This window comes from Spermophilus citellus (genome assembly GCF_964194105.1).
Source record: "Spermophilus citellus genome assembly, chromosome: X".
NCBI lineage: Eukaryota > Metazoa > Chordata > Mammalia > Rodentia > Sciuridae > Spermophilus > Spermophilus citellus.
The window spans coordinates 138,470,251-138,485,192 of record NC_138190.1 but is presented as its reverse complement, the minus strand read 5'-3'; the positions used below and the strand labels follow the sequence as shown (position 1 = coordinate 138,485,192).

Here is a 14,942-nt window from a genome sequence, read left to right as displayed (position 1 = left end):
GACAGGGGGTGAAGAAAGGGTTCTTTATAAAGGATGCACTATTTGCTAAGGTCATAAAGAAATATGCCTATATATGCATATCTACCTAAATATTGTATGTGCATCTCTGTATACATGCTGTTCCCCCAACCAACATTTGCATAAATATAACTGGAAGGCAGTTTCATGAAATGATGAAAATGGCAAAAATGATAAAGTATATATGAACAAATATTACAGACAATATAGAAGATAGGACATTATTGACAAAAATATAATAAACCCTTTGCCCATCAGATATTTTTGCCTAGATTTGGACCTTTAAACATCAATGGTAAATGTTTAACTGTAGGAGTTCAGGCAGACAGCCAAATTCTAGTTTCAAAGCTATTGCTAGTTTTAGCTTAAAGAGTTTTTCATTTTTAAACAAAAGAAAGAAAGAAAGAAAGAAAGAAAGAAAGAAAGAAAGAAAGAAAGAAAGAAAGAAAGAAAGAAAGAAAGAAAGAAAATATCTCTGGATATTGGCAATATTCAATGGAATCTGAATAAGTGAAGTGGGCAGAACATGGGTCCTGAAGAAATCAGCTGGCTGTAGTATTTGAAATGTGGCAAAAGGGATACCAGGTGTACCAGGGAAATACTTCCTGGTTATGACTTGGCCCCATTTCCCTAAAGCCAGTGTATTCTCAAAGACACAAAGTAAAGAAAGAGTTGTTCTTCTTAGCCAAGCACCCTATAAAAACAGCATGGTTGGAGGTAGGGAGCAAAAGGTAAGCCAGGTATTTGAAAAGGCATGCATGACAGCAAAAGTCCTCTGACCCCTTCCCCGGGTTTATTTGTTTTCTTAAGTTTATTAACTAAATTACCAATCTTCATTAAACTGGTTTGAACATCGGCCCTCCCTGGGGTTATTCCTACCTTTTCATGACAGCACTAACAAATGGGTATAAGGGGCCTAGAAAATCCATAGGCTGGATCTGCAGCCTCTGGATATTTCAGACTCAGCTACTAAAGCTCCTTTGATATAGACAATAAGGGGCTTACTGAAGTGACTTTTCCTAGTTCATTTCTTCACCTCTGTCTCCCCAATGAATCCCGTGGGGGCCCTTCCCCTTCCCTCTCCAAGGTCCCTCCAGCTCAGTCCCACAGCTTCAAAACTGATCTCCCCCACCCCCTTCCCTAAAGCCTCCTATCTACCCCCCAGCCCCCCACCCCCATCTAAATCCCCTCCTGGTTACCACCAAAGCCGGGAGAAGTGGAACGCACACAATGCCTCCCTTATAGGGCTTGAGCTGGGAACTGGGCATGCTCAGTAGCCAGAGCAGATTTTTTTTTTTTCCTTTTGGTCGCAAGTGCGGCATCTCTCCCACTCCCACACCCCTTTTCCCCTACCCCTTTCCCCACCCCCAGTTCCCTAATCATCCTGCTTAACCCGTTTTATGCCAAATGCCCAGTGCTCTCAGAATTCTAAAATGCGGAGGATTAACCCATCTGCCTCTAACTCTACTAAATAGTCTCACTTTGAGCTAAAGCCTCACACTTTTACCTTAAAGCCCCCGGCCCCTTACACGCAGACAGGTAGGGGGAGTGCGAATACTACTGGATCCCAGAAAACTGGTCCCAAGAAGGCTCCATCCAGGATCGCCGGCTACCAAGAAGTATTCTCGGAGCTCTCAGATCTGCAGGGTGACTATTAGCCAAAGGTAACTTACCGGAGATACAAAACCCAAGTGAGATTGTCGTATTTGAATGTCATTGTTGTTGACTCACCCCCCTCTATCCTGGAATTATTCAATTCCGCGTAGACTCGACGACCCTATCTCCCTTGGCTCCCCTCCCCCCAGCTCTCCAATGTTTCTTTGGCTTTTCCTGGGTTCTTGACTGCTCTCTCAAAGGAACGCTCCGTGTGTGTGTGTGTGTGTGTGTGTGTGTGTTCCTTCTTAGGAGACTGGGGAAGAGAAAAGACTGTAGTGTGCGTGTGTGGTGGCGGGGGTGGATGGAGGCTAGTGCGCCCGCGTTAGGAAACTGGGGTCTCTATTCCTGAGGATAGGGGTCGCTCCTCCCTAGGGGTGTTTTAGGCAAAAGAGGGGGCGGATGCCAGAAGGAAAGCGCGCTGGCTTTCTTGGTGTGTGGGTAGAAGAGGAATCAAGAGGGGGTGTTGGGGTAGGGGACTGGCGGATCCGGAATGTTGGGGGGGGATCTAAGTGGTTGAGCGTTGGGAGGGAGGGCTGCGTGAGTGCCGGGGGCGGGGGCGGGGGCGGGGATTCAGCGCGTGTATGTAAAGGTGCAGCCCGTGTGCGAGGGTCTGGGTGCGCGCGCGGTGTCTGGCCGGGTGCGCGCGCGCGCCGCTGCCCGCTTGCTCGCCTGCTAGGGCTGCTCGGTGGGTTTGACCCGCTAGCGGGCACAGAAAAGCTGGATCCCAGATCACGTAGAGACAATCGCGGAAACTGCAGCTTCAGTCGTGGCGCGAAGGGCTCCGCATTAGGCGCTGGGCTCCAGAGGTGGGTGAATTTCCATTGAGGACTGCACGAGCTGCAGCGACACGGGCGTTCTCTTCCCAGCACGGATTGTCATTGTGTGTCCGTGTGTGTGTGTGTGTGTGTGTGTGTGCGCGCGCGCGCGCGCATGTGTATGTGTGTGCGCGCGCCCGCGGGAAGGGAGGCAGGTAGCTTATTATTTTTAGTTTGAGTCCTGTTGGTTTGGGGCCGGTTGCGTGGCCGAAGTGGATGTGTTAGCTATCCCACACACACCTCCCACTGTCGCTTGTCCCAGAGGACCGAAGGAATCCGGGTGCCCTTAGCATCCCTGCCCCCTAGGCGGCGGGGGTGGCAGAAAAAGTGTCCTGGTCTTTGGCATCTGGCAGCTCGGGCTGGTGGGGCCGCTGCGCTGTGCTGGGCTTTGTTTTCTGCACCCTACTCTCAGGCACTCTGCGCGAACGTAGATGTGGGGCTCCAGGCAGTGGCCCACCGGCTGGTCTGAGATTGCTGGGACTCGCCAAGACGGGAATTCGAAAGGAGGAGTCGGTGGGTAACTCTAAAAGCCCTGCAAAGCCGGGTCCAGCGCTCGCAGCGCGACTTTGCGAGGCGCTTAAATGTTGAGCTGATTTCTGGCTTGGTGAGCAGTTTTGTGAAGCTGGCCATGGGAAGGGGGTGGCGGGCAAGGGGAGCCTGAGCCTTCTCCCGCGGGCACGTAGCGACTGGGTCACTCTGCCTGTGGCAGACGGATCGGTGACGTCCCAGTGCCATCGCCCTCGCAACCGGGGCTAGTTATCTTCTTTTCTTCCTAACGCACTGCACCCCAAGGTCTAGAAAGGCCAAATGAAACTCCAGCAGCTACCCCTTGTGGGACGAGAGCGCGCTGGGAAATGTGTGCGCAGCCGGGCTGAAGGCCCCCGCGACATCTCGCACAGTACCCCGCCTCCGCCACCCTGCCCGCGAGGCTGCTGCTTGGACCAGGAACCGGGGAGGGGGCTGCGCGCCGGCTCCGGGCACCGGGTTGCGGCAAAACATTGCGGTACGCGCCAGCGCCAGTGGCCCCTCCAACCGCGTCGCCGGTCCGAAGTAGCGCATAGGGGACGGTAGCGACTGAGTCTCTCCGTGGACTCCCTACACCTCTACCCTTGCCCGAGGGGGACCCGCAGGTTTCCCGTGTCAGCTCCGGGGGAGCCACCTCGATCCACCGACGCTGCTGCCTGTGCTGTGTAAGGTGGCAAGCTCCCACCTCCTGGGCGCTGAGCGCCAGGCGGGGCTCTGTTGGTGTATGCCAAAATTGTGGTAGGGCTAGGTTTTGTGCAGTCTGGCCGGCAGCGGAATCTGAGCGTCCTGCTGGGCACAGAAAGACGGAAAGGCAAGGAGACAGACTGCTCTTGGCAGCCTGAGAGATGGCTCTTGGTACCCAACTCGTACTTTGATTCTTTTTTGCCCTTTTTCCCCCCCACAATTTTAGTGCATGCTTTAGCGGTGCCATGTCAATGTGCGTATTTTTTTCGTTTACATTCAGTATCCCTTTTTATCCTCTTTCTAGCTCCCTTCTCTGAGCTCTTTTTTTTTTTTCCATTTTCCATTTCTCCATGTCTCTTGCCCTTTCAGTGCTTCTATCCCTCTCTCCTTGGCGGACAGACTCTCGCTCTTCCTTGCCTGCTCCTCCAGCTGCTTTCGGCTTCCTCTGTTTCACAACAGCTGTATTAGGCAACTTCCTAGCTTGTCCTTGTGCCTTTTTTCCCCTTTGCTGCTCAAAGTAGAAATTATTAGGAAGAGGAGAGCTCCTTATGCATTTTCAGATCTGTTGATGCTGCTGGTTCTTGTTTTTGTACGGAATTTGGGTTCGATTTTTGTTGTTGTTGTTGGTGGTGGTGGTTTTTATTTGTTTTATTTCCTAGTTTGGTTGCTTTTTGGTTTTCCCATTTTTGGGGTGGGGGTGGTGATGGTTAGTAACAAGAAATGACTCAACTGAACCAAAATAGCTGTTGAAAATCACATCAAGGTAAAAAAGATCAAGTGAAATTTTGATTTTACAATTAAAGTTTGCTTGGGTGATGTCATACTTAAGAATTGTGAGTTCTTTTTGAAATGTCAATCTTACCTTCATAGTTAATAGGGGAAATGCACCTTTATATGGCAGCTAAGTAGCATCTCAGCAGTGTTGGCTATATTTGATACCAAACTATTTAAAATGCAAATTTTCCTGAGTGGTGGCTTAATGGAATGTCTACCTTGAGATATGTTCCATTTTACCACTAGCTGATTCCTCGTGAGCAAAATAAACAAAGGAGTTTCTGTGTGACACTTTTTTTTTGCATCATTCCCTTATTGTGTGTTTCTGGGTCTTTTATTTATTTAATTAATATTTGGTGGTAACCATATTGAAATTGCAGCTAGCTCTCCATTCACGATGGAAAAGAAAAGACTCACATACCTAAAATTGCATCAATAGAATGCACACTGTTTGTGTTCCTTTTCATATTTATTGTGAAGCAGAAATACTGTGTGTATGAATGTGTGTGTGTGTGTGTGTGTGTGTGTGTGTTATTTAAGAAGTGGGCTATAGCTGGTTAATTTGCTAAACATTGAACTCTACCAAGAAGTTATAATTTGTTTACAGACAGGGACATGGGGAGATAATATTGTGATTGTGTTTGGGAACTGATGCCTTTAGGAAGAAAATGTGCTGTATCTGGTTCTGCAGATTAAGCTACTCAAATTGTAGTGTGTGAACTTCTCTTCCTCAGCAGGGGCAGTCTATGGTCAATGTGAAGGATATAAGCGTTAGACCCAAACTTCAGTTGGACCTGGGTTCAATGTGGCAAATAAAGGAACAGAAGAGGGCCTGACAGGCAGGAGAGCCAGTTCTAGGTGTGAAAGGCTGCCTGGAGACACAGCTAAGCAATGCTACAGCAAGCAGGTTCTTCTCCTGTTTTCAGGGATGCAAAGACAATAGGCTTTCTTTTAACCCCCTATTTGGAAGATGACTGGCAGGTAACTAGATGCTATTTATTTTATTCACCTGAAAACAAAATTTGGCCATACCCTACTCAGTTGTTTTTCTAGAACCCACAGGGTCATCTGTGCTTTTGGAGGTAATAGTGTATAAGAGTGAACTGATTAATGGCAGCCTGCTTACCTATGAGCTGAAGCTCAGGCATATCTTTTTGCAGGGCAAATTCTACATAGGACTTTTAAGCAATCCAGTCCTTCTATTGCCACCTTCCTTTGCAACCTGGGCCCTAATACAGCTCTGCTCAGCTTCTCTATCTAACACAAGCCTAGAGTTTAGATACCCACTAATTGCAGTGCCTTTGTGGTGCAAAGGACATGGTATACTTCATGATCTAGGGGATGGCTATTTGAGTTGTAAATAGGAAGGGCAGGGTTTGGTAGATCAAGTAAAAAAGAAATTCAGATTGTTAAGATGTAAGTATGATTAATAATCTCCTTTTCTGTTGTTTGTTGTGTACACAGCACATGTAAATTTTATATAAACTACAGGTATAGAAATAAAATATGTGGCAATTTTGGTGACCATTGTTCAACTGAGTGCAAATATTTGGAGTTTTGGGTGCTTTAAAAAAATACAAGGTAGTAGTTATAGCCATATGCTCACTATAATATGATTTAAACAAAAATTTTCAAGTAATGACCATTGAAAAAATGTTTTCTTTTTATTTTTTAGATTATTTATCTTTATTCAGAAGCATAACGTTCTTTGCTGATTGCAAGAAGATGTTTCTTTGGCTCTTTCTGATTTTGTCAGCACTGATTTCTTCGGCAAATGCAGATTCTGACATATCGGTGGAAATTTGCAATGTGTGCTCCTGTGTGTCAGTTGAGAATGTGCTCTATGTCAACTGTGAGAAGGTTTCAGTCTACAGACCAAATCAGCTGAAACCACCTTGGTCTAATTTTTATCACCTCAACTTCCAAAACAATTTTTTAAATATCCTCTATCCAAATACATTCTTGAATTTTTCACACGCAGTATCCCTGCATCTGGGAAATAATAAACTGCAGAACATTGAGGGAGGAGCCTTTCTTGGGCTCAGTGCATTAAAGCAGTTGCACTTGAACAACAATGAATTAAAGATTCTCCGAGCTGACACTTTCCTTGGCATAGAGAACTTGGAGTATCTCCAGGCTGACTACAATTTAATCAAGTATATTGAACGAGGAGCCTTCAATAAGCTCCACAAACTGAAAGTTCTCATTCTTAATGACAATCTGATTTCATTCCTTCCTGATAATATTTTCCGATTCGCATCTTTGACCCATCTGGATATACGAGGGAATAGAATCCAGAAGCTCCCCTATATTGGAGTTCTGGAACACATTGGCCGTGTTGTTGAACTGCAACTGGAAGATAACCCTTGGAACTGTAGCTGTGATTTGTTGCCTTTAAAAGCTTGGCTGGAGAACATGCCATATAACATTTACATAGGAGAAGCTATCTGTGAAACTCCCAGCGACTTATACGGAAGGCTGTTAAAAGAAACCAACAAACAAGAGTTATGCCCCATGGGCACAGGCAGTGATTTTGATGTGCGTATCCTGCCTCCATCTCAACTGGAAAATGGCTACACCACTCCCAATGGTCACACAACACAGACATCCTTGCACAGATTAGTGACCAAGCCACCAAAAACGACAAATCCTTCCAAGATCTCTGGAATCGTGGCAGGCAAAGCCCTCTCCAACCGCAACCTCAGTCAGATTGTGTCTTACCAAACAAGGGTGCCTCCTCTAACACCTTGCCCGACGCCTTGCTTTTGCAAAACACATCCTTCAGACTTGGGACTGAGCGTGAACTGCCAGGAGAAAAATATACAGTCCATGTCTGAACTGATACCGAAACCTTTAAATGCCAAGAAATTGCATGTCAATGGCAATAGCATCAAAGATGTGGACATCTCAGACTTCACTGAGTTCGAAGGACTGGATTTGCTCCATTTAGGCAGCAATCAGATTACAATGATCAAAGGAGATGTATTCCACAATCTTACTAATTTACGCAGGTTGTATCTCAATGGCAATCAGATTGAAAGACTCTATCCGGAAATATTTTCAGGCCTTCATAACCTGCAGTATCTGTATTTGGAATACAATCTGATTAAGGAAATCTTAGCAGGCACCTTTGACTCCATGCCAAATTTGCAGTTACTGTATTTAAATAATAATCTCTTAAAGAGCCTGCCTGTTTACATTTTTTCTGGAGCACCCCTTGCTAGACTGAATCTGAGGAACAACAAATTCATGTACCTCCCTGTCAGTGGGGTCCTCGATCAACTTCAGTCTCTCACACAGATTGACTTGGAGGGCAACCCATGGGACTGCACTTGTGACTTGGTGGCATTAAAGCTGTGGCTGGAGAAGCTGAATGATGGAATTGTTGTGAAAGAACTGAAATGTGAGACACCTGTTCAGTTTGCCAACATTGAACTGAAGTCCCTCAAAAATGAAATCTTATGTCCCAAACTTTTAAACAAGCCATCTGCACCATTTACAAGCCCTGCACCTGCTATTACATTCACCACTCCATTGGGTCCCATTCGAAGTCCTCCTGGTGGCCCCGTGCCTCTATCTATTTTAATCTTAAGTATCTTAGTGGTCCTCATTTTAACTGTTTTTGTTGCTTTTTGCCTTCTTGTTTTTGTGCTGCGACGCAACAAGAAACCTACCGTGAAACACGAAGGGCTGGGGAATCCTGAGTGTGGCTCCATGCAGCTGCAGCTAAGGAAGCATGACCACAAAACCAATAAAAAGGATGGACTGAGCACAGAAGCTTTCATTCCACAAACTATAGAACAGATGAGCAAGAGCCACACCTGTGGCTTGAAAGAGTCAGAAACCGGGTTCATGTTTTCAGATCCTCCGGGACAGAAAGTCATTATGCGAAATGTTGCCGACAAGGAGAAAGATTTATTACATGTGGATACCAGGAAGAGACTGAGCACAATTGATGAGCTGGATGAATTATTCCCTAGCAGGGATTCCAATGTATTTATTCAAAATTTTCTTGAAAGCAAAAAGGAGTATAATAGCATAGGTGTCAGTGGCTTTGAGATCCGCTATCCAGAAAAACAACAAGATAAAAAAAACAAGAAGTCCCTGATAGGTGGCAACCACAGTAAAATCGTTGTGGAACAAAGGAAGAGTGAGTATTTTGAACTGAAGGCGAAACTTCAGAGTTCCCCTGACTACCTACAGGTCCTTGAGGAGCAAACAGCTTTGAACAAGATATAGGTCATGCAATCTAACTTCATACAGAGGACATTTATTTAATGATGAAAGTGCCTTTTGTTGACTCCTAATTTCCAAATACTATATTATCAATAGGCATAGAGGCAGGTGTTTCCAAGGGTGTCTCATTAACTGTAGCTGCAAAGATGTGTCAAGTAGAAGAGACTTTCCTTAATAGATTTTACTACATAAAACCTATACTGTGGAGTCCTGTGGGGATACTGCAAACTCTATTGCCAAAGGGATGCTTTATACACAAAATACACTGAATTTAACCTCAAGAGGCAAATCCGTTTTGTACCCCAATGCAAAACCTTCGTCTCTTTGTGCTTTGTAAAGCAAACTCAAGAAAACTGGTACCAGTGTTTGTACCTCAACTGGGTCCTTCATCTTGCACGTAGATTAAGTTGGTGGAACTGGAATAATCCTTTTGATTTGTGGCATTGTAACAACTCTGTGTAAAGATTATCTGAAAAGTGTAAAAAAAATAGCATGCAAAGAGAGAACACTCGATAGTATTTGTAAATTGGTAATCTTTATGGCCTGCATCTTGAAACCACTGGATTTATAATGTTAAATTGTGCAAATACTTGTTTAAAATATACCATGCATTACATAACTATAAAATAAATTTGAACACACTAAGCATTACCTGTCTATACATAAAAACCTAAAAGTGAAAAAAAAATCAACATGAGTTCCATAGCATTTGTGGTGATCTGAAAAAATACATGATGTTTATCAGAATTAAACGTGGCTCAAATTAAACTAACACTAGAGTTTGTTCTCAGTTATGTGAAATACCCACAATCCTTAAAGGTTGTCCCAAATTAGCAAAGTGCTTACCGTGTGAGCGCACCCAAAGCTATTTTTGTAACATAATTCATATTTATGAAGTACTTTGTATACTAAATAGGAAAGTATGTACTCCTTAATATGTATTTAATATGCTTGACTTGTTTTCCTGATCACGGTGAATTTATCAGTAAGTATAAATTTAGATAGTAAACTATACTAAACTGAAACTGAAGGTAATGTGTACAGAAATATTTTGGACTTTGTGATCAGGTAAAATTTAAAAACAGAAAAAGCAAAAAAAAACATACAAAAAAAAGAAACAAAAATACAAAAAAAAATCCAGTTCTGTGCTATTCTTGTGAATTTAGCATATTATCTTCAGATTTGTTACCAATTGTGCATTTTAAAATAGGCTCCTTAGTTTTATAGTATTATGTCTGGGGCAGTTGTTATTTCCCATCAGTTGTCTTGCTTTTCAGGATTCTATGAGCTTAATTCAAATAGTTTTCACTGCAAATATTTTAAAAAATTAATGACTAAGGTTAATAATATCGTATGCATCAGTATCCTGTTCTTTCATCATTCTGACTACTGTCAGATAATTTAGTAGAACTGTAAACATCTTGGTAAGCTCGGCTGTCAAAGCCACACTGTAAATGCTTGCATTGGTCTCAGATGAGTTCACAGTCTGCAACTGCAACTGATATGCCCCCAAGTTTGATTGTAATGTTAAGTTCTATGTAAAAATTGGTCAAAGGAATGATGTATTTAATAAGAGGGGATATTGGAGATTTTTAGGAGCTCTTAATTGGCAAAGTGATATCCAGAAACACATTGCCTTCTTGGCCTGTGTGTGTGTGTGTGTGTGTGTGTGTGTGTGTGTGTGTACGCCTGTATGTTTGTGTTTGTATCCATCTCTTATGAATTACTATATTAATCAGTAATATACCAAGAAGGTGAACGTAGTCATTCTTCATGAATTTCAGATGTTTTGGTGCAGCTTCCAAAATGATATTATGGCTAAAGTTATAACAGCGATCCCTCTGTTAAGCATTAGTTTCAGGGCTTTATGTGTTTGTTCTAAGATATAAAAACAAACAAAAAATCAGCGTTCATGGAGGTAGGTGTGTCTGTGTGTGTATTTGTGTGTGTATGTGTGTGTATTTGGATATATATTCACACATATAGATAATTCGGAGATTTTTTTAATAGGAAAAAATTCTCCATATGTATGTGCTGGTGCTCTTAAAACTTTAATGTGTAATTTTAATTTTCATGACAATGTCTGTGAAAACTTTATATGAATATAAAAAAATCCGAACAAATAATTGCTTTCTGATCTCAAAAGAAATGATAAGATACGTGCTCAACAGCTTGTTTTCATCTGCAATTTCATGAGGACTTTTAATATGCCATTACCATGCATGCATGCATCCATGGATTAAAGGGCTCCTAATGCGTACTGACAGGGTAGAGATGCAAAGGCTTCAAAGGAAGTGTTTTAGTTTATCCTGTCAATAAAGTATGGATTGAGGAATCTTAAATAGACACTTATGGGAGGAACCAGAGAACTCCCTCCATGATCTGGAGATAATAGGTCATTGGGATGATGCCTTTTATTCAGTGTGGTGGTGTTTTGAAGATATTTCAAGGTTTCTGCAGAATTGTCAATGGCAAGATTACCTGCCACCATCTCAAAGCTTGCTGTAGTATATTGGCTATTTCATACTCCTGCTGAAAGGTATAAATGTTCAAAGTGTTTTTCTTTAAAGTAACTTAATTGTGGTTATTTGGAGGTTCTAATTGTAAATGAAAGTAACAAATCCTTGGTTAAGGCTGATATACTTTCCTTAACTAAAGTCATTGTGCCTACATTATACAGTGTGTACTATTTTGCACCTGTCTCTCATTAGTTCTACTTGTACATTTTATGATAATGTAGTTAGGTATAAGTTCTGAGTTGAGTACAAGAGCAGTTAAAATACTGTATCTACATTTTGTTGGCTTCAACTATAACCTTGATGTTAGTTTAACCCCTTGAGGTATGACATGTACATTGGTACAGCATTTTTAGTAGAACTTTGATTCAAATCTTGAAAATCCAAGAAGTGTTCATTTCTAATGTGTTCTGACACATCATGGGCTTCTTGGCATTATATTCATGTGTATGGACTGTGTTAGAACAGTTGCAAATAAAACTAGATCCTATGAAATTAATGAAGGGGTTGAGATAATATATTGTGTCCGTGTAAGATAAATCAAGTTTTAAATTATTTTTTTATGAAATCAATAAAGATGATTCAATTCTTTAAAAGTAAATCTTTGTGTAATTTTATGAGAAAGCAGCTATTAAAGTAAAGTGACTCAAGTCTATAAGGCAATTTATATTCTATATTTAGTTTTCCACTCTGAATAAATAAAGTGAATAATATATTAATTAGAAAATCAGTTAAGATCATCTTTATTTTGTTCCTTTTTTAAACATTTAATTTTCTTAAGCCACAAAGATGCATAAATTATACAGAGCCTAGCTTCATGAATAACATCAACAGGTATTTCATAAATAACAGATTACATTTAGAAATGTATGGCGATAATACTAATCTATAATATCTTTTGCATGACCTTAACATTGACATTGTACAAAATGAGCACAGTTTTTTTTGTTTGTTTGTTTTATTTTTTGTTTTGGGTTTTTTTTGTTGTTGTTGTTATTATTGCATCCAAAGAGTTGGGGAGAAAATATATTAAGAATGTATTTATAATCAATATTTTGAAATAAACTAAAGAAAACACATTGTATTGGTTTTACCCTGATTTGATTATTAGTGTTTTAGATTAGTTTGTAAAAAATATTCAAGTAATTCTACAAAAATCTAATGTAATTCACAGAAAGGAACGGTTTTAAGGACTTTTGTTTGGTTTTGATTGCATCAAGGTATTAGAAAGACTTTACTAAATGCCACTTTTATGAAAGTATTAATAAAATTGTTTGCTACAATGGTATTTCTGAAGCCATAGTGTGCTTGCGCTCTCTCTATATACATATTTTTTTCATTATTTTTCAGAAGATATAGAACAGTAGCACTCAGTCACAGCACTCAGATTTCAAAGTAAGATATATAGCTTTTAGAATATGGTTTGTACTGCAACTTATTTATTAAATCTTTGTTAAAAGATGCTTTCCTTACAAACATCTTGGTAATCTGTGTTCCTTCCCACTGACATCCCCTTTGGAAAAGAGTCAGAGAGAGCCAAAATCAACATGCTTTGATTCTTGCCCATTTTCATTCATCAGTTGGAATCTGACATAACTTCAGATAAGCAAATATTAGTATTTGATCTTAACTATCTACTCAGTTGTAATAGAGCTACAGAACCTCTGTGTATCATAACAAGCTTGACTGATTGCAGGTTACTTATCTGTTTATGGGTGACTTTTGATTTTTAAAGTTTTTTTTGGGGGGGTCACTTTGAAAATAATCAAAATTATCAATCCATCACTTTATGAAGATACTGTGGTTGCAGAAAATGAACCAATTACCTTATGACTAATTTGAGGGCACAGAAGAATATAAACAGACAGTATTGACCACTAAATGGGATTAAGACATGTGTACTTCATGGAGAAGTAAAGAAGGGAACAGAGAGGGAAAATAAAATAAGATTGCTATGGCCTTACATCTATGCATAGCTGTGCTGAAGGCATGAAAAGTATAGATAGCAAGTACTTTTGGACTAAATGTCTTGTGCATCACAGGAGATACATGGCAGGATTGTGTTATTTTAGTTTGTTTTTTATGAGAATTGAGCACAGGGCTTTGGGTGTCAGCCAGTCTGTTATGTAGACAAGTGGCATCAAATCAAGAGTTGACTTCATTTCCATTGCTCATTCAATTAGTCACTATAGTCAGATGGGCTGAACTAAAATATCCTGTTTGTGGTGTCACTTACTGAGAATAACTAGCGATTATATATCAAGTTTACCTGTTTATCATTAATCCTCAAAATTCAGACTTCCTGTGGAATCTGTCTTGTTGAAATAAAAGCAAATAGGAGGACAAAAGACTTTTAAAAGCTTATTTTATTGAAACTTCCCTTTATCTAACTTTGAAATCTATTTATTTACTATTTTTTTTCATTTTAATTTAGTTTCCACTAGTTGATATGATTGCATTTTAGAAGGGAAAATTTAAAAAGGGAAACTCTATCTTCTATCATATAAAATAATATGAGTTTATCATTTTTAAAAAAAATATTTTAATTTATTGTTTCTGTGTCTACAGAAGGAAAAAACAGTGGGGCTCTAAGACATTTGAATACTTTGGGTCAAAATAATTGCTATTAAGAATGAAAAGATTTGAACTTCTCATTACATGATAATTACTAGATTCACTGACTATAAAACATAGAACCAAGAGAGGATTACTCAATCCTTGGCTTTAGTTTACTTCTGTAGATACTGCCTAGATAAGAATAGAAGTTCTGCTTATTCCGTTAATCCAGCAAAAATGAGAAATAGTCTTACTTTAAAAAGTTCATGAATGTCCCCTTCAGAAAGATAAACTGAATACATAATGAATAAACATATGTTATTCATTTTAATTTACTTACAGAAAGAAGATAGTCTTTTAAAATTTCTGAACAATATACTTACTTCTCTTAGTTGGCAACTCAAAAATACTAGTTCGTGTCAGATGCTGCTGGTTAGCAGCCTAAGGTAGCCATGTTGTGCTGTGGATATTGCTCATGGAAACGTTTGAAAAAATCAGTAAGCTCTGTTCTCCCTACTAAGAATTGCAATGTATATTTCCATCCTTGTTTCATGTAAATTGAACCATTGTGCTAAAATTCTGGAGTTGGTATGCAGTAACTTTAATGCTGTTTTCACAAATAAAAGTCTTTTCTTATAGGTCACATTTGTAGCCATTCAGTGTGTTTATTAGTGTGAAATTAGTGAAACTCAAGTTCAAAAAGAAATGGAAATAATATGTTTTATAGCTGATGCAATTATTATATTAGTTTATCTGGATAAGCAAGCTCTATCTATGCACACACATGTACCCACACACAGAATGAACAACACATACAAACGGTGAATTATCCACAAATGGAAATAGATACTTGATCTTAGCAATTAAAATGTTTCTGCCTTTACTTACCTACATATTTCATATCAAATTAGATATTATGGCAGATAATTGTTCTAAATTTTGCTTTCACTTTAAATTGAAACTTGACCACTGTGTCATATACAGCATCAATTAGGCCCAATTTGTCTCTCAGGAGTTCCTTGGGTTTCAGTATTGTCTACTATCATGAGAATCAAGTTTGCTATTCCTTATTTGTTAACTTCATCACCATCTTCCTCAATCTGTAACCTTACTAAATAAATGTTGCTGTATGCTACCCAGGCAACCAACAATGGTGCAAATC

The 14,942-nt window shown here is 40.2% G+C and overlaps 1 protein-coding gene across 5 annotated transcripts; it reads left to right on the top strand.

The window, feature by feature from the left end:
* The first annotated feature begins 2,255 nt into the window (after window positions 1-2,255).
* On the top strand, window positions 2,256-14,417 carry SLITRK4 (SLIT and NTRK like family member 4). Of its 5 annotated transcripts, none has more exons than XM_081278107.1 (2): window positions 2,256-2,480; window positions 6,148-14,417. In XM_081278107.1, the coding sequence occupies exon 2, from the start codon at window positions 6,198-6,200 to the stop codon at window positions 8,709-8,711; it is 2,514 nt and encodes an 837-aa protein (XP_081134233.1). In that variant the 5' UTR covers window positions 2,256-2,480; window positions 6,148-6,197; the 3' UTR covers window positions 8,712-14,417. The 5 variants fall into 5 exon arrangements, with proteins under 5 accessions (XP_081134233.1, XP_081134232.1, XP_081134231.1 ...); XM_081278106.1 differs by lacking the exon at window positions 2,256-2,480 and adding an exon at window positions 2,522-3,002; XM_081278105.1 differs by lacking the exon at window positions 2,256-2,480 and adding an exon at window positions 3,022-3,492.
* The last annotated feature ends 525 nt before the right edge of the window (window positions 14,418-14,942 follow it).